The sequence below is a fragment of the Anomaloglossus baeobatrachus genome, chromosome 8 (assembly GCF_048569485.1).
Source record: "Anomaloglossus baeobatrachus isolate aAnoBae1 chromosome 8, aAnoBae1.hap1, whole genome shotgun sequence".
NCBI lineage: Eukaryota > Metazoa > Chordata > Amphibia > Anura > Aromobatidae > Anomaloglossus > Anomaloglossus baeobatrachus.
Genome location: NC_134360.1, coordinates 76,641,368 through 76,668,138, shown reverse-complemented (window position 1 = coordinate 76,668,138; position 26,771 = coordinate 76,641,368). Strand labels below are relative to the sequence as shown.

At 46.8% G+C, this 26,771-nt stretch overlaps 1 protein-coding gene across 1 annotated transcript in view; it reads left to right on the top strand.

The window, feature by feature from the left end:
• Positions 1-26,771, top strand: part of TOM1 (target of myb1 membrane trafficking protein) — a 186,429-nt gene that overhangs the window by 83,697 nt on the left and 75,961 nt on the right. Inside the window, exons 8-9 of the mRNA XM_075321804.1 lie at positions 1,401-1,534; positions 5,781-5,829. Coding sequence (XP_075177919.1) covers positions 1,401-1,534; positions 5,781-5,829 — 183 coding nt within the window. The remainder of the gene's footprint in view (positions 1-1,400; positions 1,535-5,780; positions 5,830-26,771) is intronic.

Here is a 26,771-nt window from a genome sequence, read left to right as displayed (position 1 = left end):
TATTGACAGACTGGAGAGGTGCGAGCCTGTTAGCAAGGAGGCCACAGACGAAGATGTTGCAGTAGTCGGGGCAGGAGATGATGGCATGTAATAGCAGTTTAGTAGACTCCGAGATGAGAAAGGTACAAAGTCTCAAAATATTTTTGACTTGGAGGCAGCAGGAGGTGGTGAGAGCTTAGATGTGTGGTTGGAAGGACAGGACACAGTCAAGGGTTATTCTGAGGCAGCGGACTTCCGGTACAGTGGATAGTGTGATGTCATTTATTGTGATGGATAGAATGGGTAGGGGAGGTGGGTGAGTTGGAGGAAACCTCATGAGTTCAGATTTCTCTACAGATAGCCATAGGAAGCATAATGAGAAGACTGATAGACACTCTGGTATTCCAGCACAGAGGTGACGTCTAGGCCATAGAAGTGACTTCTGAGCCAGAGGGATGTATCCGAGTATCATCAGCTATGTAGATGTTACTGGAAGCCATTGGACTTTCAGTTGTCCCAGGCTAATGGCATAGATAGAGAAGAATAGGGGTCTCGGGACAGAGCCCTGAGGGACACCAACAGAGAGAGGGCAAGATAAGGAGGAAGTGTGGGAGACGCTAAATGTGCAGTTGGAAAGGTGCGAGGAGAACAAGGAGAGGTTAACGTTTTAGACACCAATGGAAGAGAGAATTTGTAATAGGAGGGGGCAGTCAGTTGTGTTGAAGGCAAAGGACAGGTCTGGAGGGAGTAGTATAGAGAACTGTCTGTTAGCTTTGGCGGTAAGATGTTAGTAATTTTGGTCAGGGCGGTTACAGTAGAAAAGTGGGGGCAGAGGCCAGATTGTAAATTGAGAGTGAGTTAGATCATGGGGTGGGAGGAAAGTTCAGCATGGACACACACACACACACACACACACACACACACACACACACACACACACACACACACACACACACACACACACACACACACACACACACACACCTACCTCTCATAAACACATATACTCAGCTCTGCTGTATATACACATAGGGTCCTGGTAGTTTTCTCTCCTGCCCTGCACTGATCATGGGTCAGTGTCAGGCAGGGGAGGCGAGAGCAGTTCTGTGATTGGGAATGACGATATTGGCATGTTGTTCTGTCAGAGGAAGCTGTTCCCGCCAATGAGATGCACATATATTTTTGCAGGATTTTTTTTCTTGCTAAAAAGTGTCTTATTGTCCAAAAATCATGGTATATATGTGGCTTGTTTTCTGTTTAATTCTATTTGCACACTATATGGTCACTGTTACAGTTACCTGATACCCAGTGTCAGCATGTCCTATGTTATTGCAGGAAGGACACAGCATATCATACATCCCTGATGTGTGTCACTCATTAGTCTTGTCACTAGACATGAACGTTGCTTGTTTTCTTCCCAGGAGTTGAACCGTACGTGCCGATCCATGCAGCAGAGAGTTCTGGAGCTGATACCTCGGGTGACCCACGAACAACTCACAGAGGAGCTTCTTATAGTGAATGACAACCTGAACAATGTGTTCCTGCGCCATGAGAGGTAATCGCCACACGTCGGCCAAAACTTCATCAAGTGGTGGTTCGAGGAATTGTAATAACACTGCATCGATTAGGGTGGTCAGGTCAATAAAAATAAATAAAGTAAAATGCTTTTCCTCCTCTGAATTCTTTTTCAGGCTGATCACTGTGCGGTCTAAATTACTTGGTCATTTTATTCTCTGGGTCAGCACGATTAAGGTGCCAAATCTTTAAAAAAATAAAATATATATATATATATATATATATACACACACACACATACACACACTATAATATATATATATTATATATTACAGTGTGTGTGTATGTATGTATGTGTGTGTGTGTGTGTGTGTGTATATATATATATATATATATATACATACACACACACACACACACACACACACACACACACACTATAATATATATATATATATATATATATATATATATATATATATATATATATATATATATATATATAATATACAGTTAGGTCCAGAAATATTTGGACAGTGACACAAGTTTTGTTATTTTACCTGTTTACAAAAACATGTTCAGAAATACAATTATATATATAATATGGGCTGAAAGTGCACACTCCCAGCTGCAATATGAGAGTTTTCACATCCAAATCGGAGAAAGGGTTTATTAGGAATCATAGCTCTGTAATGCATAGCCTCCTCTTTTTCAAGGGACCAAAAGTAATTGGACAAGGGACTCTAAGGGCTGCAATTAACTCTGAAGGCGTCTCCCTCGTTAACCTGTAATCAATGAAGTAGTTAAAAGGTCTGGGGTTGATTACAGGTGTGTGGTTTTGCATTTGGAAGCTGCTGCTGTGACCAGACAACATGCGGTCTAAGGAACTCTCAATTGAGGTGAAGCAGAACATCCTGAGGCTGAAAAAAAAGAAAAAATCCATCAGAAAGATAGCAGACATGCTTGGAGCAGCAAAATTAACAGTCGGGTACATTCTGAGAAAAAAGGAATTGACTGGTGAGCTTGGGAACTCAAAAAGGCCTGGGCGTCCACGGATGACAACAGTGGTGGATGATCGCCGCATACTTTCTTTGGTGAAGAAGAACCCGTTCACAACATCAACTGAAGTCCAGAATACTCTCAGTGAAGTAGGTGTATCTGTCTCTAAGTCAACAGTAAAGAGAAGACTCCATGAAAGTAAATACAAAGGGTTCACATCTAGATGCAAACCATTCATCAATTTCAAAAATAGACAGGCCAGAGTTAAATTTGCTGAAAAACACCTCATGAAGCCAGCTCAGTTCTGGAAAAGTATTCTATGGACAGATGAGACCAAGATCAACCTGTACCAGAATGATGGGAAGAAAAAAGTTTGGAGAAGAAAGGGAACGGCACATGATCCAAGGCACACCACATCCTCTGGAAAACATGGTGGAAGCAACGTGATGGCATGGGCATGCATGGCTTTCAATGGCACTGGGTCACTTGTGTTTATTGATGACATAACAGCAGACAAGAGTAGCCGGATGAATTCTGAAGTGTACCGGGATATACTTTCATCCCAGATTCAGCCAAATGCCGCGAAGTTGATCGGACGGCGCTTCCTAGTACAGATGGACAATGACCCCAAGCATACAGCCAAAGCTACCCAGGAGTTCATGAGTGCAAAAAAGTGGAACATTCTGCAATGGCCAAGTCAATCCCCAGATCTTAACCCAATTGAGCATGCATTTCACTTGCTCAAATCCAGACTTAAGACGGAAAGACCCACAAACAAGCAAGACCTGAAGGCTGCGGCTGTAAAGGCCTGGCAAAGCATTAAGAAGGAGGAAACCCAGCGTTTGGTGATGTCCATGGGTTCCAGACTTAAGGCAGTGATTGTCTCCAAAGGATTTGCAACAAAATATTGAAAATAAAAATATTTTGTTTGGGTTTGGTTTTTTTGTCCAATTACTTTTGACCTAAAATGTGGAGTGTTTGTAAAGAAATGTGTACAATTCCTACAATTTCTATCAGATATTTTTGTTCAAACCTTCAAATTAAACGTTACAATCTGCACTTGAATTCTGTTGTAGAGGTTTCATTTCAAATCCAATCTGGTGGCATGCAGAGCCCAACTCGCGAAAATTGTGTCACTGTCCAAATATTTCTGGACCTAACTGTGTATGTATGTATGCATATATATATATATATATATATATATATATATATATATATATATATATATATATATATATATATATATATATAAAATGTGTGTGTGTGTATATATATATATGTGTATATATACATTATAAAAAAAAGTTTATATTAATACCATTGTATATGAAGTCTGACCACATTGGGTCTGAGTGAATAAAAGATCCACCTGGTGAAAGGGAAAGAGTTACTGAGTGGACCATCTCCTCCCTGTACCCTGGTAACTAACCACCTAAATACTACAGTCAGCAATTGATAGTGGCATTTAAGGGGTTAAACCAAAGTTGATTATCTCTATAAGAAGAAATGTTGCCCCCTCTAGACCTACTATATAACATGATGATGATGATTCTTCCTTCTTCCTCCTCCTTCCTTCTCCCTTCTTCCTCCTCTTTCCTTCTCCCTTCTTCCTCCTCTTTCCTCCACTCTTCTTCCTCCTCCTTCCTCCACTCTTCTTCCTCCTCCTTCCTCCACTCTTCTTCCTCCTCCTTCCTCCACTCTTCTTCCTCCTCCTTCCTCCACTCTTCTTCCTCCTCCTTCCTCCACTCTTCTTCCTCCTCCTTCCTCCACTCTTCTTCCTCCTCCTTCTTCCTCCTGCTTCTTCCTCCTCCTTCTTCCTCCTCCTTCCTCCACTCTTCTTCCTCCTCCTTCCTCCACTCTTCTTCCTCCACTCTTCTTCCTCCTCCTTCCTCCACTCTTCTTCCTCCTCCTTCCTCTTCTCCTCTTCCTCCTCCTTCCTCCACTCTTCTTCCTCCTCCTTCCTCTTCTCCTCTTCCTCCTCCTTCCTCCACTCTTCTTCCTCCTCCTTCCTACTCTCTTCTTCCTCTTCCTTTCTTCTCCCTCCTTTCTTCTCCCTCTTTTCTTCTCCCTCCTTTCTTCTCCCTCCTTTCTTCTCCCTCCTTTCTTCTCCCTCCTTTCTTCTCCCTCCTTTCTTCTCCCTCCTTTCTTCTCCCTCCTTTCTTCTCCCTCCTTTCTTCTCCCTCCTTTCTTCTCCCTCCTTTCTTCTCCCTCCTTTCTTCTCCCTCCTTTCTTCTCCCTCCTTTCTTCTCCCTCCTTTCTTCTCCCTCCTTTCTTCTCCCTCCTTTCTTCTCCCTCCTTTCTTCTCCCTCCTTTCTTCTCCCTCCTTTCTTCTCCCTCCTTTCTTCTCCCTCCTTCCTTCTCCCTCCTTTCTTCTCCCTCCTTTCTTCTCCCTCCTTTCTTCTCCCTCCTTTCTTCTCCCTCCTTTCTTCTCCCTCCTTTCTTCTCCCTCCTTTCTTCTCCCTCCTTTCTTCTCCCTCCTTTCTTCTCCCTCCTTTCTTCTCCCTCCTTTCTTCTCCCTCCTTCCTTCTTCCTTCTCACTTCTCTCTCCTCTCTTCCTTTTCCCTTCTCCCTCCTTTCTTCTCCCTCCTTTCTTCTCCCTCCTTTCTTCTCCCTCCTTTCTTCTCCCTCCTTTCTTCTCCCTCCTTTCTTCTCCCTCCTTTCTTCTCCCTCCTTTCTTCTCCCTCCTTTCTTCTCCCTCCTTTCTTCTCCCTCCTTTCTTCTCCCTCCTTCCTTCTCCCTCCTTTCTTCTCCCTCCTTTCTTCTCCCTCCTTTCTTCTCCCTCCTTTCTTCTCCCTCCTTCCTTCTTCCTTCTCACTTCTCTCTCCTCTCTTCCTTTTCCCTTCTCCCTCCTTTCTTCCTTTTCCCTTCTCCCTCCTCTCTTCCTTTTCCCTTCTTTCTACTCTCTCTTCCTTCTCCCTTCTCCCTCCTCTCTTCCTTTTCCCTTCTCCCTCCTCTCTTCCTTTTCCCTTCTCCCTCCTCTCTTCCTTTTCCCTTCTCCCTCCTCTCTTCCTTTTCCCTTCTCCCTCCTCTCTTCCTTTTCCCTTCTCCCTCCTCTCTTCCTTTTCCCTTCCCCCTCCTCTCTTCCTTTTCCCTTCCCCCTCCTCTCTTCCTTTTCCCTTCTCCCTCCTCTCTTCCTTTTCCCTTCTATCTTCTTACTTCACCATCCTTCTTCCTCCTGTTTCCTTCTCCCCTTCTTCCTCCTCCTAGATACACCAAAATTTTAGTGGACTGGCTTCAGAATTGATTTTTTTTTTTACAAATCTTATATGTATTTTATCTACTTTCAGGTTTGAGAGAGTATTTGTGGGTCAGTCTGGTAGAGCTGCAGAAAATCAGGTAAATATATGTAATGTCATTTGTTCAAAGACTTGATGTATCATGAAATTGCACTTGTAGTATGCAGTAGTTGTCTCCAATTTACTTCAAGATGTCCATCTGACAAAGCTAGCCTGGAAATGTGTATGTGCTGCCATTACCCTGCCCCGGCCATTGACCTGCACAGTGTCATGTGCTCTGAATTGTGTTCAGATTCTAACTACAAAATTAAATAATAGATCATCTGTATGTCGCATGGAGAATACATTTGTGCACATGATTTTAACCAATTCAAGACCAGTCCATTTGTCCCCTCTTCCTGACAAGGCATGTTTTCATTTTTTTTTTTCCGTTCATGTGTTTTTAATAGTTCTAAACATTATTCTCATCCAGCTTTTCAAATAATGTTCTCTTATTTTTTCCATTATACCTGGAGCTTATTTTTTCTATTTTTATATATATTTTTTTAACTAAATTATTTTGTATGTTTTTCTGATATTGGAGAGAAAATGTAAAGGAAAATAAGGAAATGTTTATCTATTTTTCACTTTTTTTATTTATTCAGACAGTACCACTTTAAAAATAAATAAATAAATTGTGTTCCCCTTTCCATAGAAATTATTTTTTTAGAATAGACCTGTTTCTTTTTCCAAATGCTTAGAAAGAAGCAGTTCAAGCTAGCATCTTTCTTTCTTTTTTTTTATTTTTTTTTCTTTCTTTTTCTCTCTTCTCTTCTTTTTTTTCTTTTTTCCCTTCTTTTTTCCTCTTTTTTTCTTTTTTCCTTTTCTTTTTTTTCTTTTCCTATTTTTCCTCCTTTTTTTTTCTTTTTTCCTCTTCTTTTTATTCTTTCTTTCTTTTTCTCTTTCTTACTTACTTTCTGCTTCCTTTGTTCTTTCTTCTCTTTTTTTTTTTTTCTTTTCTTTCCTTTCTTTCCTTCCCTTCCCTTTCCGTTTGTCCTTTTATATTATTTCACACATAGTGCCTCCTTTATGGTTATAATAGAGCTCTTGAGGAGGACATTACAATGTTTAGATATATTTTTATATTGCTGGTTTTCTGTGAATATGAAGCTTGCATAGTAACCCTAGTCATAGGGAAAATTCAGCCGTCTGCTTAAACAGTAAAACTGATCTGGATTTGCTGCAACCCAACAGCTCCTAGTTCCTGCTAGGACCCAGCAATCACATGATCGCTGGTTTCGGAGTTCACACTTCCTATACCCTATATACTGCACTTATTCAGCATCTTGTATACAGAATAAGCTATTTCTGCCTTCTATGTGGGTAGTCTGGCTGTGTCTGACAGCCAGATCCCCGCTACTATGCAGTGACATTTTAGAGTTTAGAATGTCAATGCAGAGTTAAATGCGCATGAGATGTCTACAAGTAGTTAAAGGGAATTTGTCACTAGTTTTTTGCCCTATAAACTGCGGCCACCACCATTGGGTTCTCATATACAGCATTCTAACATGCTGTATATAAGATCCCAGGCCGCTGTGTGGAACGTAAAAAACACTTTATAATACTTACCTAAACCGGTCGCTGCGATGGATGAGGCTCAAATGGGTGTCTTCGTCCTCCGGTGCTGGCTCTGTGGTGCTTCTGAAGTCGGGGTGCATGACACATCCTACGTCATACACACTCGCCGGCATTGAGGTCCTACGCAGGTGCACTTTGATCTGCCCTGAGCAGGGCAGATCAAAGTATTGTAGTGCGCATGCGTGGGACCGGCGAGTGTGTATGACGTAGACGCGTCATGCACCCCGGCTTCAGAAGGAGGACAAAGATGGCCGAAAGAGGAGGCGCCGGCACCGGACAACGGAGACACCCATTTGAGCCACATCCACCACAGCGACCGGTTTAGGTGAGTATTATAAAGTTGTTTTTTTTTATGTTCTCACAGCGGCCTGGGCTCTTATATACAGCATGTTAGAATGCTGTATATAAGAGCCCACTGGTGGTGGCTGCAGCTTATAGGACAACAAACTGGTGACTCGTTCCCTTTAATAATGGGGTTGTGTTCTCACCTTTTGTGTGGTGTTTTTTTTGGTTTTTTTTTTTAGCTTCTTCAATGGAACACTAAAACTATTCTAGCTCCATACCTACCGTAAAGTGCAAATGTTTTAGGCAGATGTAAAAAAAAAAAAATACTCTAAAATAAGAATGCTCTCGAAAATAAAACTGAATAAACAAAAGAGATATCTAAATCACATCCATATTTGTTGTGGCTGCCCTTGGCCTTCAAAGCAGCATCAATTCTTACTTTTGCAGCTATTTTTTTTTTCAAAAACATGCCTAGAACGTTTGCACAGTACCGTGTATGTGCCACATAGGTGACCAACACTTATAATTACTTTTATTTTGAAAAAAAAAAGTTCAAAGCTTCTCAAAGTTGAAAGCTTTCCATTCCCATTGATTGTCTGACCCTCATTTGATGCAATCTACTCTTGAAAATGTGAATCTAAAGCCGCAGCTATTTCTGGATATCACAAGACTGTGAATTTCTTTTATTTTTTGTCCTGACTTACAGTCAGTGTCTATTGTGTGAATGATTGGATCTGCAATTGCTGAGAAGATAATCACAAATGGGGTTAACTACATTATATACTACTAGAAGGTGGCCCGATTCTACGCATCGGGTATTCTAGAATTTACGTATTGTGTAGTTAATGTATGCTTTTTGTTATATATATATATATATATATATGTATATGTATATATCTATATATCTATATATATCTATCTATCTATCTATATGTTGTTGTCTGTGGTTACCAAGTGTTTGTGTAGGGGCTGTACATGTTCTGGGTGTTGTCTGGGTGTGGCGGGGGGGTGAGAGCGGTGTTGTTTGTGTGTTGCGTTGTGTGTCTGTATCGTTGTGTATGTGTGTTGCGCGGTTTGTGTGGGTGTGGGGGGTGTGTGTGTGTGTGTTTTGGGGGGAGGTATGTTTTGTGCAATGTGTGTGTTGTGCGGTATGTGCGTATATTTGTGTGTGCCGCGGTGTTTGTGTGTTGGGTGTTGTGTGTGTGTGTGTGTGTGTGTGCGCGGCGTTGTCTGTGTGTGTGGGTGTCTGTGTAGGGCAGTGTTTGTAGTTCCCAGTGTGTGTGTGTGTGTGGTGTGTTGTGCAGTGCGTGTGTGGCAGTGTGTGTGTGTGTGTGTGTGTGTGTTTTGGGGGGAGGTGTGCACCCCCCATCGTGCTCCATCCCCCATGCTGCGCACCCCCCATCGTGCTCCATCCCCCATGCTGCGCACCCCCCATCGTGCTCCATCCCCACTCCCCATTGTGCTCCATCCCCCATGCTGCGTACTCCCCATCGTGCTCTATCCCCCAAGCTGCGCACTCCCAAACGTGCTCCATCCCCCATGCTGCGCACTCCCCATCGTGCTCCATCCCCACTCCCCATCGTGCTCCATCCCCCATACTGCGCACTCCCCATCGTGCTCTATCCCCCATGCTGCGCATTCCCCGTCGTGCTCCATCCCCACTCCCCATCGTGCTCTATCCCCCATGCTGCGCACTCCCCATCGTGCTCCATCCCCCATGCTGCGCACTCCCCATCGTGCTCTATCCCCCATGCTGCGCACTCCCCATCGTGCTCCATCCCCCATGCTGCGCACTCCCCATCGTGCTCTATCCCCCATGCTGCGCACTCCCCATCGTGCTCTATCCCCCATGCTGCGCACTCCCCATTGTGCTCCATCCCCCATGCTGCGTACTCCCCATCGTGCTCTATCCCCCAAGCTGCGCACTCCCAAACGTGCTCCATCCCCCATGCTGCGCACCCCCCATCGTGCTCCATCCCCCATGCTGCGCACTCCCCATCGTGCTCCATCCCCCATGCTGCGCACTCCCCATCGTGCTCCATCCCCCATGCTGCGCACTCCCCATCGTGCTCCATCCCCCATGCTGCGCACTCCCCATCGTGCGCCATCCCCCATGCTGCGCACTCCCCATCGTGCGCCATCCCCCATGCTGCGCACTCCCCATCGTGCTCTATCCCCCATGCTGCGCATTCCCCGTCGTGCTCCATCCCCACTCCCCATCGTGCTCCATCCCCCATGCTGCGCACTCCCCATCGTGCTCCATCCCCCATGCTGCGCACTCCCCATCGTGCGCCATCCCCCATGCTGCGCACTCCCCATCGTGCGCCATCCCCCATGCTGCGCACTCCCCATCGTGCTCTATCCCCCATGCTGCGCATTCCCCGTCGTGCTCCATCCCCACTCCCCATCGTGCTCCATCCCCCATGCTGCGCACTCCCCATCGTGCTCCATCCCCCATGCTGCGCACTCCCCATCGTGCTCCATCCCCCATGCTGCGCACTCCCCATCGTGCTCCATCCCCACTCCCCATTGTGCTCCATCCCCCATGCTGCGTACTCCCCATCGTGCTCCATCCCCCATACTGCGCACTCCCCATCGTGCTCTATCCCCCATGCTGCGCACTCCCCATCGTGCTCTATCCCCCATGCTGCGCACTCCCCATCGTGCTCCATCCCCCATGCTGCGCACCCCCCATCGTGCTCCATCCCCCATGCTGCGCACTCCCCATCGTGCTCCATCCCCCATGCTGCGCACTCCCCATCGTGCTCTATCCCCCATGCTGCGCACTCCCCATCGTGCTCCATCCCCCATGCTGCGCACTCCCCATCGTGCTCCATCCCCCATGCTGCGCACTCCCCATCGTGCTCCATCCCCCATGCTGCGCACCCCCCATTGTGCTCCTTCCCCCATGCTGCGCGCACCCCCCATCGTGCTCCATCCCCCATGCTGCGCACTCCCTATCGTGCTCCATCCCCCATGCTGCGCACTCCGTATCGTGCTCCATCCCCCATGCTGCGCACCGCCCATCGTGCTCCATCCCCCATGCTGCGCACCCCCCATCGTGCTCCACAGTCACACATCAGACAGTAAACACGCACACATCTGATCGCATACACTCACACACACACACCCCACTTCTCCCTGTGCCCACCGGTGGGCGGTCCCAGGAGCTGTGCTGCACGCCGTGCTCCTCTGCCGACACTCACAGATCCGATCGCATACACTCACACTCACACATCAGAACACACTCACGCACATCCGATCGCATACACTCACACACACACACTGACGATATCGCACATACGCGCTGACACAATCACAACATCCGGAGATACCACGATCTTCCGGCAGGTCCTGGAAGGTCACTGCACAGTATCGCCGCCGAGAAGCAAGCGATATCACGGGATGTTGTGAGTATGTGGATGCGATCTGATGTGTGTGTGTGAGGTGTGTGTGAGTGTGATCTGGTGTGTGTGTGTCTGTTCTTATGTGTGTGCGTGTGTGTGTTCCGCCGCTGCAGGACCTTGATGCGCTCACCTCGGGGCAAGAGGCCATTCCGTGGGGGGGGGAGGAGCCTGGGCGAGCGGCCAATCCGTGCGGGGGGGGCGGAGCCGAGGCGAGCGGCCAATCCATGCGGGGGGGTGAAGCCGAGGCAAGCGGCCAATCCGTGAGGCCAAGCGGCCAATCCGTGCGGGGGGGCGGGGCCATGGCGAGCCCAGCGGCCAATCCGCTGTTTGTCACCGTAAGGACATGTCACGGTAAGGACGCAATTTTGGAGCAAGACAGACAGACAGACAGACAGAATAAGGCAATTATATATATAGATATGTATTTGTTGTTAGGAAGTCAGATCATAGTTCTGTGAATTCCAGTTATTGCTGCAAAAAAAATTACAATTCAATAAAACCTCTAATTTATAAGTAAATTGTTTTTAATGCAGTTCAGTTCATGCCTATTCAATGACTGTGTAACAAATATATATGTGCAATATACTAGATATAAGTATTGAGCTTGTCACCAATTTTCTAAGTAAATATATTTTCTTATGGTGTTACTGACATGAAATTCTTGCTAGAAGTCAGTAACAACCCATCCAATCCACACAGGCAAAGAAATCAAACAATATATTTCCATATTTTAAGATATTTATAACTGAGGAATGACACATGAATACGTATTGAACACATGAAGAAAGAGAGGTGCAAAAAGCTATGGAAAATCATGTCATGACACCAGCTGAAATCTATCAGTAATTAGAAAGCAATCCTGACATATAGTAAAAAATTATAGCTGATGGCCTATAAAAGGTTTCTCATTACCAAGGTGCCACACAAGAAACATCTCATGATGGGTAAAATCAGTGAGCTGTCTCCAGACCATTGCAACCTTATTGTGGAATAACATACTGATGGCATGGGTTACAAAAGAATTTCTAAACTACTGAAGGTTCCATTGAGCACTATTGGGTCCGTAATCTGGAAGTCGAAAGAGCATTATTTCTTTTTCGCTCCTAATTGGGAGACCCAGACAATTGGTGTATAGCTACTGCCTCCGGAGGCCGCACAAAGTACTACACTTAAAAGTGTAAGGCCCCTCCCCTTCTGGCTATACACCCCCCCGTAGGAGCACGGGTCCCTCAGTTTTTTGCTTTGTGCGAAGGAGGTCAGACACGCACGCATAGCTCCACTATTTAGTCAGCAGCAGCTGCTGACTATGTCGGATGGAAGAAAAGAGGGCCCATACAGGGCCCCCAGCATGCTCCCTTCTCACCCCACTTTCTGTCGGTGGTGCTTGTTAAGGTTGAGGTACCCATTGCGGGTACGGAGGCTGGAGCCCACATGCTGATTCCTTCCCCATCCCCATTAGGGCTCTGGGCGAAGTGGGATTTTACCGGTCTCCAGGCACTGAGACCGTGCTCCATCCGCAGCCCCTGGAGAAGCCGCTGGATATGGAGCTGAGTATCGTCAGGGACATGGCCCTGCTCCGTCAAGGTACTCTGTGTCCCCGTGCATACGCGCGCACACCGCAGCATTGCTGGGTGTGTTAGTGCGCCGGGGACAACAGCGCTGCTGCGCTTGTGCCATTTCCTCACTTCAGCTTAGCTGAGTGGGTAGACTCAGGGAGAACGGTCGCGCCGGCCGCTGGGACTGCGACGCGGCTGGGACTTGTGGTGCGCCGGGGACTTCCGCGCTGGCCGTGCATATATCACGGCCGCGCTTATTACTACAGTCCCCGGCTTTTGCGGCCTAGTTCGTTCGTTCCCGCCTCCGCACCTGCCAGTCAGGAGGAGGGCGGGACGCTGTACAGAGCATCAGCGCTGAGGGCTGGAGTCTTTTTTACATACTCCAGCCCTCACACCAGGCACAGTAGGACGCAGTTTCCCGCTCTTTGTTTGTGGCACGCCCACGGTCCGCCCCTCTTCACAGAACGCCGGCAGCCATTCCTGCCTGCACGCTGAGCTGCAGAGGGGAGACGGGGAGACCCAGACACGGGATTCTACGGCCTCATACCCGCTGTTCAGCGGGCGGTAAGCAGCCCTCAAGGGCTCACCCCCACTTGTGCCGTTTGTATACTGAGTATTTTGTGTTTGCAAATACTTTGTACTGTACGGTCGCTGGTGATTCTCGGCTATATACCCTCCTAGATTACAAGGAGGCAACAGCATGTCGTCCGCAAAACGCAAGGGTGCCAAGGCACAGACATTATATGCTGCCTGTACCGCATGTGGGGCTGCTCTACCGGCAGGTTCCACTGACCCCCATTGTGTGCAGTGCTCGGCCCCTGTGCAACTTGCACAGCCGGGGCCTCTGCTGGACGTGACCCAGAGTGTACCACCTGTGAATGCTGTCCAGGTGACAGGAACGGAGTTTGCAGCTTTTGCTGACAGATTGTCTATGACCATGTCAAAGATCTTGAAACATTGCAGTCTAGACCAGTAACTCAGACCATGGACACTGTGGCATCATTGCTCCCTGGTCCCCCTCAGCTGGAACACTTCCAAGCTCCGGGGGTGTCACATGCACCCCAGGGTGACGATTCTGACTCAGACAACAGTCCCAGACAACCTAAGCGGGCTCGTTATGAGGGGCCCTCAACATCGTCTCACTGGTCAGGATCCCAGCGGGACGAATCTATGGGTGATGAGGCGGATGTAACTGATCAAGATTCTGATCCTGGGACCGCTCTCAATCTGGATACACCGGATGGTGACGCCATAGTGAATGATCTTATAGCGTCCATCAATAGGATGTTAGATATTTCCCCACCAGCTCCTCCTGCGGAGGAGGCAGCTTCACAGCAGGAGAAATTCCATTTCAGATATCCCAAGCGTAAATTAAGCACTTTTCTGGACCACTCTGACTTTAGAGATGCAATCCAGAAACACCACGCTTATCCTGAGAAGCGGTTTTCTAAACGGCTTAAAGATACACGCTATCCTTTTCCCCCTGACGTGGTCAAGGGTTGGACCCAGTGTCCCAAGGTGGACCCTCCAATCTCCAGGCTTGCAGCTAGATCTTTAGTTGCAGTAGAAGATGGAGCGGCACTTAAAGATGCCACTGACAGGCAGATGGAGCTCTGGCTGAAATCCATCTATGAAGCTATTGGAGCGTCGTTGGCGCCAGCTTTTGCAGCCGTATGGGCACTCCAAGCCATTTCAGCTGGGCTTATACAAGTCGACTCGGTCACACGTACATCTGCCCCGCAGGTGGCACCATTGACCTCTCAAATGTCTGCATTCGCGTCTTACGCGATTAATGCTGTCCTGGACTCTACGAGCCGTACGGCGGTGGCGTCAGCCAACTCCGTGGTTTTGCGCAGAGCCCTGTGGTTGAGAGAATGGAAGGCAGATTCTGCTTCCAAGAAGTGCTTAACCAGTTTCCCTTTTTCTCGTGACCGATTGTTTGGGGAGCGTTTGGATGAAATCATTAAACACTCCAAGGGTAAGGACTCATTCTTACCTCAACACAGACAAAACAAGCCCCAACAAAGGAGGGGTCAGTCTGGTTTTCGGTCCTTTCGAGGCTCAGGCAGGTCCCAATTCTCCTGGTCCAAAAGGACTCAAAAGGATCAGAGAGGCTCAGATTCTTGGCGGACTCAGTCACGCCCAAAAAAGACAGCAGGAAGAACCGTTACCAAGACGGCTTCCTCATGACTTTCAGCCTCCTCTCTCCGCATCCTCGGTCGGTGGCAGGCTCTCCCGCTTTGGCGACATTTGGCTGTCACAGGTCAAAGACCGTTGGGTGAGGGACATTCTGTCTCACGGGTACAGGATAGAGTTCAGCTCTCGTCCTCCAACTCGTTTCTTCAGAACTTCCCCACCGCCCGACCGAGCCGATGCTCTGCTGCAGGCGGTGGCCGCTCTAAAGGCGGAAGGAGTGGTGACTTCCGTTCCTCTTCAGGAACAAGGTCACGGTTTTTACTCCAATCTGTTTGTGGTGCCAAAGAAGGACGGGTCCTTTCGGCCCGTCCTGGATTTAAAGTTGCTCAACAAACACGTAAAAACCAGGAGGTTCCGGATGGAATCTCTACGCTCCGTCATAGCCTCAATGTCTCAAGGAGATTTCTTAGCATCAATAGACATCAAAGATGCTTATCTTCACGTGCCGATTGCGCCAGAGCATCAGCGTTTTCTACGCTTCGTTATAGAAAGCGAACACCTGCAGTTCGTAGCGTTACCTTTCGGGCTGGCAACAGCCCCTCGGGTCTTCACCAAGGTCATGGCAGCAGTAGTAGCTGTCCTGCACTCGCAGGGTCACTCCGTGATCCCGTATTTGGACGATCTACTTATAAAGGCACCCTCTCAAGAGGCATGCCAACACAGTCTGGACGTGGCACTGAAGACTCTCCAGAGTTTCGGGTGGATTATCAACTTTTCAAAGTCAAATCTAACCCCGACCCAATCACTAACATATCTTGGCATGGAGTTTCATACTCTCTCAGCGATAGTGAAGCTTCCACTGGACAAGCAGTGCTCTCTGCAGACAGGGGTGCAATCTCTCCTGCAGAACCAGTCCCACTCCTTGAGGCGCCTCATGCATTTCCTAGGGAAGATGGTGGCAGCAATGGAAGCAGTCCCTTTCGTGCAGTTTCATCTGCGCCCTCTACAATGGGACATTCTCCGCCAATGGGACGGGAAGTCGACGTCCCTCGACAGGGATGTCTCCCTCTCTCAGGCAGCCAAGGACTCTCTCCGATGGTGGCTTCTTCCCACCTCATTGTCAAAAGGAAAGTCGTTCCTACCCCCATCCTGGGCGGTGGTCACGACAGATGCGAGCCTATCAGGGTGGGGAGCAGTGTTTCTTCACCACAGGGCTCAGGGTACGTGGACTCAGAGAGAGTCCACCCTTCAGATCAATGTTCTGGAAATCAGAGCAGTCTATCTTGCTCTGCGAGCCTTCCAACAGTGGCTGGAGGGCAAGCAGATCCGGATTCAGTCGGACAATTCCACAGCGGTGGCGTACATCAACCACCAAGGGGGAACACGCAGTCGGCAAGCCTTTCAAGAAGTCCGGCGGATTCTGACGTGGGTGGAAAACACAGCATCCACCATATCCGCAGTTCACATCCCAGGCGTGGAAAACTGGGAAGCAGACTTTCTCAGTCGCCAGGGCATGGACGCAGGGGAATGGTCCCTTCACCCGGACGTGTTTCAGGAGATCTGTCGCCGCTGGGGGATGCCGGACGTCGACCTGATGGCGTCACGGCACAACAACAAGGTCCCGGTTTTCATGGCACGGTCTCACGATCACCGAGCTCTGGCGGCAGACGCCTTAGTTCAGGATTGGTCGCAGTTCCGACTACCTTATGTGTTCCCACCTCTGGCATTGTTGCCCAGAGTGCTCCGCAAAATCAGGTCCGACTGCCGTTGCGCCATTCTCGTCGCTCCAGACTGGCCAAGGAGGTCGTGGTACCCGGATCTGTGGCATCTCACGGTAGGACAACCGTGGGCGCTACCAGGCCGTCCAGACTTGCTGTCTCAAGGGCCGTTTTTCCATCTGAATTCTGCGGCCCTGAACCTGACTGTGTGGCCATTGAGTCCTGGATCCTAGGGACCTCAGGTTTATCTCATGATGTTGTTGCCACCATGAGACAGGCTAGGAAACCATCCTCCGCCAAGATCTACCACAGAACGTGGAAGATATTCTTATCTTGGTGCTCTGCTCAGGGAGTTTCTCCCTGGCCATTTGCATTGCCTATTTTTCTTTCCTTCCTGCAGTCTGGGTTGGAAAAAGGTTTGTCGCTTAGCTCCCTTAAAGGACAAGTCTCTGCGCTATCCGTATTCTTTCAGAAGCGCCTGGCGCGACTTCCTAAGGTACGCACGTTCCTGCAAGGGGTTTGTCATATCGTTCCCCCTTACAAGCGGCCATTGGAACCCTGGGATCTGAACAAGGTTCTAATTGCTCTCCAGAAGCCACCTTTCGAGCCTATGAAGGAGATTTCCTTTTCTCGGCTTTCACAGAAAGTGGCTTTTCTGGTGGCGGTCACGTCTCTTCGGAGAGTGTCAGAGCTGGCGGCTTATCTTGCAAATCTCCCTTCCTGGTGTTTCACCAAGACAAGGTAGTACTGCGTCCAATTCCAGAGTTTCTTCCCAAGGTGGTATCTTCCTTTCATCTCAATCAGGATATCACTTTACCATCTTTGTGTCCGCATCCAGTTCACCAATTTGAAAAGGGTTTGCATCTGTTGGACCTGGTGAGAGCACTCAGGATCTACATTTCCCGCACGGCGCCTCTGCGCCGTTCGGATGCACTCTTTATCCTGGTCGCTGGTCAGCATAAAGGGTCGCAAGCTTCCAAATCCACCCTTGCGCGGTGGATCAAGGAACCAATTCTTCACGCCTACCGTTCTGCTGGGCTTCCGACTCCTTCTGGACTGAAGGCCCATTCTACCAGAGCCGTGGGTGCGTCCTGGGCATTACGGCATCAGGCTACGGCTCAGCAGGTGTGCCAGGCGGCTACCTGGTCGAGTCTGCACACTTTTACCAAGCATTATCAGGTGCATACCTACGCTTCGGCGGATGCCAGCCTAGGTAGACAAGTCCTGCAGGCGGCGGTGGCCCACCTGTAAGAAAGGGCTGCCTGACAGCCCGATCACGAGGTATTCTTTTACCCACCCAGGGACTGCTTTTGGACGTCCCAATTGTCTGGGTCTCCCAATTAGGAGCGAAAAAGAAGAAGGGAATTTTGTTTACTTACCGTAAATTCCTTTTCTTCTAGCTCCAATTGGGAGACCCAGCACCCGCCCTGTTTTTTCTTAGGGTATTTGTTTTTCGGGTGCACATGTTGTTCATGTTGATAAGTTACGTTCTCCGATATTGTTTATCGGATTGAATTTGTTTTTGAAACAGTTATTGGCTTTCCTCCTTCTTGCTTTTGCACTAAAACTGAGGGACCCGTGCTCCCACGGGGGGGTGTATAGCCAGAAGGGGAGGGGCCTTACACTTTTAAGTGTAGTACTTTGTGCGGCCTCCGGAGGCAGTAGCTATACACCAATTGTCTGGGTCTCCCAATTGGAGCTAGAAGAAAAGGAATTTACGGTAAGTAAACAAAATTCCCTTCTTTCCATAAACCGGCCACCACCAGGACCTCTTTGCAAGATTTCAGACTTAGGCTATGTGCGCACTAGGCGTTTTTGCCGCGTTTTTAGCGGCGTTTTTTACCGCGTTTTTGTGCTGAAAACGCAGTGACATTGCTTCCCCAGCAATGTCAATGGGTTTTCAGAAGTGCTGTCCTCACACAGCGTTTTTTTTTAGCTGCGTTTTTGTGGTGACCACAAAAACGCAGCATGTCAATTATTTCTGCGTTTTCCACTGCGTTTTTCACTCATTGAATTCAATGAGATGTTAAAAACGCAATGAATAACGCATATAGCCGTGTTTCTATGACTAAAAACGCAGCTATAAACGCAAGGGGTGGGTACTACAGTGACGTGTACAGGAAGAGGATTCCTTCTGTTGGTAAACACAGAAGCATGAATCCTCCCGGTACCGTCACCGCTGCCTCCACCTCCCGTCCTGTGCATGTCAGCTCCGTGCGGCGCCATGTCTGGGCGGGAGGTGGAGGCAGCGGCGAAAACCAAAGTGAACAGTAGAAAAAAAAAATGTCATATACTCACCTGTCCGCAGGGTCCCGGTGCCATGCCCGCTCCCAGCTCCTCCCGGTCCCGCCGCTCTGGCTGTGTGCAGTCTCCCCGGGGCAGGACCTTGCTTGCAGGACCTGGCGCTGATCACCTGATGCAGTCACCTGACGCATCAGCTGATCGCGGTGTCGCCGGCTTTTTCGCGCCCGGCCGGCTATCAGCTGATCCTGCCGTCAGGGGACTTCATCAGCTGATTACCGGCAGCTCCGGCATCGATCGTATAGGATCAGACTCCTGTCCAATCGATCGCTCCAGGAGCTGCCGGTAATCACCACAGCACATAAGTGAGTATTATTTTTTTTTTTTTTTCTACTGATGCATCAGCTGATTGTATAATCGGCTTTTATACAATCAGCTGATGTGTGATGTGATTCAGGCACTTGATCCTGACACATCATCTGATCGCTTTGCCTTCCAGCAAACCGATCAGATGATATTGGATCCTGATTGGACGGCGCGGGACCCTGACCCAGGATTACTGCGGAGGGGGGTTTATTTCAATAAAGATGGAGTCACTAATTGTGTTGTGTTTTATTTCTAATAAAAATATTTTTCTCTGTGTTGTGTTTTTTTTTTTTTATCATTACTAGAAATTCATGGTGGCCATGTCTAATATTGGCGTGACACCATGAATTTCGGGCTTAGGGCCAGCTATACAGCTAGCCCTAACCCCATTATTACCTAGCTAGCCACCCGGCTTCAGGGCAGCTGGAAGAGTTGGATACAGCGCCAGAAGATGGCGCTTCTATGAAAGCGCCATTTTCTGGGGTGGCTGCGGACTGCAATTCGCAGTGGGGGTGCCCAGAAAGCATGGGCACCCTGCACTGTGGATTCCAATCCCCAGCTGCCTAGTTGTACCCGGCTGGACTCAAAAATTAGGCGAAGCCCACGTCATTTTTTTTTTTAATTATTTCATGAAATAATTAAAAAAAAAAAAAGGGCTTCTCTATATTTTTGGTTCCCAGCCGGGTACAAATAGGCAGCTGGGGGTTGGGGGCAGCCCGTACCTGCCTGCTGTACCCGGCTAGCATACAAAAATATGGCGAAGCCTACGTCATTTTTTTTTTCTTTTTGGGCAAAAAACTGCATACAGTCCTGGATGGAGGATGCTGAGACTTGTAGTTCTGCAGCTGCTGTCTGCTCTCCTGCATACACTAGTGAATGGAGGATGCTGAGCCTTGTAGTTCTGCAGCTGCTGTCTGCTCTCCTGCATACACTAGTGAATGGAGGATGCTGAGACTTGTAGTTCTGCAGCTGCTGTCTGCTCTCCTGCATACACTAGTGAATGGAGGATGCTGAGACTTGTAGTTCTGCAGCTGCTGTCTGCTCTCCTGCATACACTAGTGAATGGAGGATGCTGAGACTTGTAGTTCTGCAGCTGCTGTCTGCTCTCCTGCATACACTAGTTCTGCAGCTGTCTGCTCTCCTGCATACAATGAACATTTTGAAGAAGGAAATGACATCAGACCTTTTTTTTTTTTTTTTTTTTTCATCAACAATCTTTAATGGCATTGTGCACTGATTAAAAACGCAGTGAGCAAAAACGCAGCAAAAAACGCACCAAATTGCGGCAAAAACGCATGCGTTTTTGCCGCGCTTTTTTAGCCGCGGGTGCGTTTTTTAGACAAAAACGCACATAAAAACGCAGCGTGAAAAAAACGCCTAGTGCGCACATAGCCTTAGGAGTAAAAATAATTAGCAGAAGAGTTGTCCGAGAGCCAAAGACCAGCCCTTTAGCTTTGTAGAAAGCTACAAAAAGAACTGGAATCGGCATGTTCAATTACTGTATTTTAAAGAAAACAATAAGTATTGCACTCACCCTCCAAGGCCTGTGCACGCTCCGCACGGAAGTTTCCATTGCTGAACAAAAAGCATATTCAAGCGCATTTAAACTTTGCTCAATTTCATTTAGACAAGTCTATGAAATACTGGGAGAATATAGTCTGGTCAGATGAGACCAAAATTAAAATCTTTGGATGCCATAATACACACCATGTTTGGAGGCCAAAAGGCATATCACCTCAATAAACACTATACCAAATGTGACGTTTTGTTGGGGGAACATCATGGTGTGGGGCTGTTTTCCAGCATATGGCACTGGCAAACTTCATATAATTGAAGGAAGGTACTGAGGCTTTCTTGAGATCAAAATCTGCTGCCATCTACAAGGATGATTAAGATAAAATGAGGGTGGATATTTCAGCAAGACAATGATCCCAAATACACAGCCGAGGAAACACTCAGTTGGTTTTATAGAAAGAAAATAAAGCTGGTAGAATGGCCCAGCCAATCACCGGACCTGAATCCAATAGAAAATGTATGAATAGAAGTGAATCTCTGAGTTCATAGAAGGATCCCACAGAGCCTTCAGATTTTGAAGAGTGTTTAACCCCTTCACGACCATGGACGGATCTTTCCGTCATGGATCGTGTCCCGGTAAGCCCCGCCCCCTGCCGCGGGCAGGTGGCGTGGATCGGCACACACACTGTTTTCAACAGCTGACATGTGTGCCTGCATGTTCCGAGTGGAATCGAATTCCAACCGGAACATTAACCCCTTAGATCTCGCTGCCAAAGTCTGGCAGCGAGATCTATATGCGCGCGGCCATGTTTTCTACTTACCGCCGCCCCCTCCGGACGTCACGTGAGTGATCACGTGACGTTCGGTGGTTGCCATCGTAGCCCAGGGTCATGTGATGACGCCTGCTGCTAAGAAGTTTCACTTTCCTTTTTCCTCGGCACGGAGCAGAGGAAAAAAGAAAGTGACTATTTCTGCTGTTTACAGCGGTATAGCTGTGATCAGCAGATAGCGATCAGCGATCGGATTGCTGATCGCTATAGCCCCCTAGGGGGACTAGTAAAATAAAATAAAAAAAGTAAAAAATAAGTTTTAAAAAATAAAAAAAAAAAAAACCCTAAAAGTTCAAATCACCCCCCTTTCCCCCCATTGAAAATTAAAGGGTTAAAAAAAATATAAATATACACATATTTGGTATCGCCGCGTTCAGAAATGCCCGATCTATCAAAATATAAAATCAATTAATCTGATTGGTAAACGGCGTAGTGGCAAAAAAATTCCAAACGCCAAAATTAAGTTTTTTGGTCGCCGCAAGTTTTACGCAAAATGCAATAACAGGCGATCAAAACGTAGCATCTGCGCAAAAATGCTACCATTAGAAACATCAGCTCGAGACGCAAAAAATAAGTCGTCACTGAGCCATAGATCCCAAAAAATGAGAACTCTACGGGTTTCGGAAAATGGCGCAAAACGTACGCCACTTTTATTGGACAAGCTTGTGATTTTTTTTTAACCCCTTAGATACAAGTAAACCTATACATGTTTGGTGTCTACAAACTCGCACCGACCTCAGGCATCATAACCACACATCAGTTTTACCATATAGTGAACACTGTGAATAAAAGATCCCAAAAACTATTGTGCCATCACACTTTTTTTGCAATTTTTCCACACTTGGAATTTTTTTGCTGCTTTCCAGTACACCATATGGTAAAACCTATGGTTTCATTTAAAAGTACAACTTGTCCCGCAAAAAACAAGCCCTCATATGGCAAGATTGACGGAAAAATAAAAAAGTTACGGCTCTCGGAAGAAGGGGAGCAAAAAACAAAAACGCAAAAACGGAAAGTGCCCCGGGGCTGAAGGGGTTAAGTGGAAGACTGGGCCAAAATCACACCTAAGCAATGCATTCTATTAGTTTCACCATTCAGGAGGCACCTTGAAGCTGTATTCACCAACAAAGGCTTTTGTACAAAGTGTAAATTAGATTTCAGTAAAGCTGGGTTCACACATAGCGACAACGGCGTCGCTGTTACGTCACCATTTTCTGTGACGCAACAGCGACCTTGTAAGTCGCTGTTATGATCACTGCATACGTCAAACACAGCAGACGCAGCAGCGATCATAACGACACGCGTCGCTGTGGAAGCAATGCTGCGCTTGGTAACTAAGGTAAATATCGGGTAACCAACCAAAGTTCTTATCTGGTTACCCGATATTTACCTTGGTTACAAGCGCACACCGCTTAGCGCTGGCTCCCTGCACTCATAGCCACAGTACACATCGGGTTAATAAGCAAACCTTTGCTTATTTCCCGATGTGTACTCTGGCTGTGTGCAGGGAGCCGGCAGCACAGGCAGCGTGAGAGCGGCGGACGCTGTAACTAAAGTAAATATCGGGTAACCAAGGAAAGGGCTTCCCTTGGTTACCCGATGTTTACAGTGGTTACAGCTTTCCGCAGCTGCCAGAAGCCGTCTCCCTGCTCCCTGCTCGCTTCAGTTCGTCGCTCTCTCGCTGTCACACACAGCGATGTGTGCTTCACAGCGGGAGAGCGACGAGCAAAAAATGAAGCAGGACATTCAGCAACGAGCGGCGACCTCACAGCAGGGGCCAGGTCGTTGCTGGACATCACACACAGCGACGGGACGTCGCTGCTACGTCACAGAAAATGGTGACGTAGCAGCGACGTCGCTGTGTGTGACACCACCTTAAGTGTGAACCTGCCGATTGTTAACCAGATCAATACATGGTCATTTTTACCTCGTCCTGACCAGGTTCAATTTAATTTTAATTTTTTTTTTTAACATACATTCAATTACCAAATATCCTAGTTCGGATATTCAAATACTTTTCACATCTTTTTTTTTTGTCATACATAAGGCCTAGTTTTTATGTTGTTTTCACACTTTTTAAAAATATTTTTGCCAAAAAGTGGGAAAATAAAAAATACGTTTGTTTGTTTTTTTATCGACCACAAAGGACTACTGAAATACATTTTACATTTTGTTCACCTTTCCATAATTTTTTGTATATTGGACATTTTTTTTTTTTTCCGTTTGGATAATTGGATTAGCAGTCGCTTTTCATTCATTTATTTATTCATTTATTTCATATGTTTTGGACCCACATAAGGTCATATAAGATCTTTTGGGAAACAATTTCCACATTTAATTTTTTTTTTTTTTTTTACATCGGATTGCCCCTGCAACTGAGGATGGTATATTAGTCCCAGTTACAGGGGAAATTCAACATACCTGCAGAGCTGATTGGGTCTCCTAGAACACAGCAGTTCCCGCTCTTTCCCTACAATCAGCAATCACATGATGACTTGGTCTGGAGAAAGGAGTACTGTCAATGCATTGCATATACTCGCTTGTATTAGCTGTATCGGGTGTGTCATGGGTGCCAGTCATGTGTTTTTTGGCAATAGAAGGTCACAGCGTTTGGCTGCGCAAAATGCTTCCTGACTTTCTATTCCTGCAGTTAGTATTCATTGTAGCTTTCCTGTTGGAGTTCTCTCTCCCCCTTTAGGACCCAGGAGAGCTAAACTTCCATACAGCTACTGATTATCAGTATTCCCCTTGTGTTTAACACTAGAACTACTGGACTCGTGACACCTATATAGAAATACATGGTGCAAAGTAGTCAAAATGACTACCTCAGTAGTTCTAGTGTTAAATACTATCATCTTCCCTGGACTGGTGCTGGTGATATTATTCAGTACAATCAAGCTCTGATTGCAAGCAGGTGGCTTGTACTCCTCTGTGGTATCGTTGCTGAAGCTTTACTGACCTCCTGCCTGTGTCATCTGTGGATAAGTAGTTCATGCATTTTTCCCCTGTGTGTCCTCTTTGTGTTTTCCTTTAGCGCTTAGTTGGGTTGGCGAAGAGATCATCCCACCTGTTTGCTATTTAGGGTCCAGCATGAGGGATATCTAGGGTCAGGTATCCAACTCGGCGCATAGCTGCAGAACCTATCTAGGGAGGTGAGGGACCCCAGGGACCAGCAGTAGGTTTTGCCAAAGTTCACCATCTCCCCTTCCCGTAGCTTTCGCCACTTGCTTGGTACTTCCCTGTACCTAGTGTCACATAAGTGATTGTGAAGGCAGCGATGGTAATAAACTTCCTTTCCTATGGGCAGTCCTGCTGTGCCTGACAGTCGGCTCCCCAAACCATCAGTTGCAGGATCTCATGCATCTGCTCTATTACGCATTGACATTTTAGAACGTCACTACGGAGTGTAATGAGGATCACCCAGACGTTTATAGTCTGTGGATGGTTTGGAAGTAGTTAAAATGGAGAGGCAAAAGTGATGTCCCCCCTATTGCTGTTACCATTTGGTTCACTGCTAACCATGCAATCAAAAGGGTAAGAATACTCGTATAGATAAAGAATGGAGTTTAATAAAGTACAGTTTCTGTCCCTGGAGGCCACTCCATTATTTGCAGTCACCTCTCATTGCTTTGCTACATACTGTTGTCGGTTATTGCGCACAAAACCAATTACTTGAATGTCACTTTTCAAGGGTCACAATAATTCAGCCGTCCTTTGTGGCTTAATATTTACATGCGTAAGCGCCTTCTTCATCTGCCCCCATACATAGGACAATAATAGGAGGGTTTAATACTGCTGGGACATTGGGTAATGCATGACGTTGGAGAATGTCTTCAGGAATTATTAATTCATTTTGCAGTTATTTGCAGCTACATGAATGTAATGTGTGAGTTTCTCCTGTGGAGGCTGCTGGCCATTGTTTTGCGGCAGCCTGCGGTGAGCGCAGTGTGTTACTGTAATCTCGCCAAAATGGAGCATTATCCCTGCTGGATAGAGTCTCATGACTGACCCTGCCATGCAGCTGCACAGTGGTCTTTGCTCATGACGCGTCTCTGGATAGATACTATGCAGATATCCCGCCACAGAAAAACTGTTCCATATATTCAGCCCCCAGGTAGTGGTAGAAAACACCTGCAATTTCTGCTTGATTTTGTGCTATATATATATATATATATATATATATATATATATATATATATATATATATATATATATATAATGTATGTATATATTATATAATATAATATAATATATATATATATATATATATATATATATATATATATGAACCAAAATTATCTATATTTGCCAAATGACAGAATAATGAGAATATTTTAAGGCATTTTTATTACTTTTTGCAAAGTCAAAAGTTTACATGCATTTCATTAGTATTTGGTACCATTGCCCTTAAACTGTATGACTTGGGTGAAATGTTTTGGATCGCCTTCCACAAGCTTCTCACAATAGTTGGTAGGAATTTGGGCCCATTCCTCCTGAGAGAACTGCTGTAACTGAGCCATGTTTGTAGGTTGTTTTGCTCGCATCTGCCTTTTCAGCTTTGCCCATAAATTTTCAATAGGTTGGGATCAGGGCGTTCTGATGGCCACTCCAAAACATTGACTTTATCCTTAAGCCACTTTGTAACCAGTTTGGCAGTATGCTTTAGGTCATTGGCCATTTGGAAGACCCATTTCAAAGTTCCTGGCTAATGTTTTGAGCTGTTGCTTCAGTATTGCCACCTAGTCTTTTTTTTTTCTCTTCTTTCCTTATGATGCCATCTATTTTGTGAAGCGCACCAGTTCCCTCCTGCAGCAAAACAACCCCACAACATGATGCTGCTACCCCCGTATTTCACTGTTGGGGCGGTGTTCTTAGGTTTCAAAGCTTCTCCCTTTTTCCTCCAAACATAACAATGGTCATTATGGCCAAACCGTTCAATTTTAGTTTCGTCACAGCACAGAACATTTCTCCAAATTTAAGGTTCTTGTTCCTGTGTGCATTTGCAAACATTAATCTGGCTTTTTATATTCCTTTTTGGAGTAACAGCTTCTTCCTGGCAGAGTGGCCTTTCAGTCCATGTTTCACTGTGGATAATAACACAATCTTACCAGCTTCCGCCAACATCTTCACAAGGTCTTTGCTTTTGTTCTTGGGTTGATATCGACTTGTCTGACTAATAAACGTTCTTCTATGGTACACAGAACCCATCTCCTTCCTAGTGGTATGATGGCTGGAAAGTCCTATCTTGTTTGTACTTGCATATAATTGTTTGTACAGATGAACGAGGCACCTTCAGGTATCTGGAAATTGCACCCAAGGATGAACCAGACTTGTGCTAGTCCACAATTCTCTTTGAGATCTTGGCTGATTT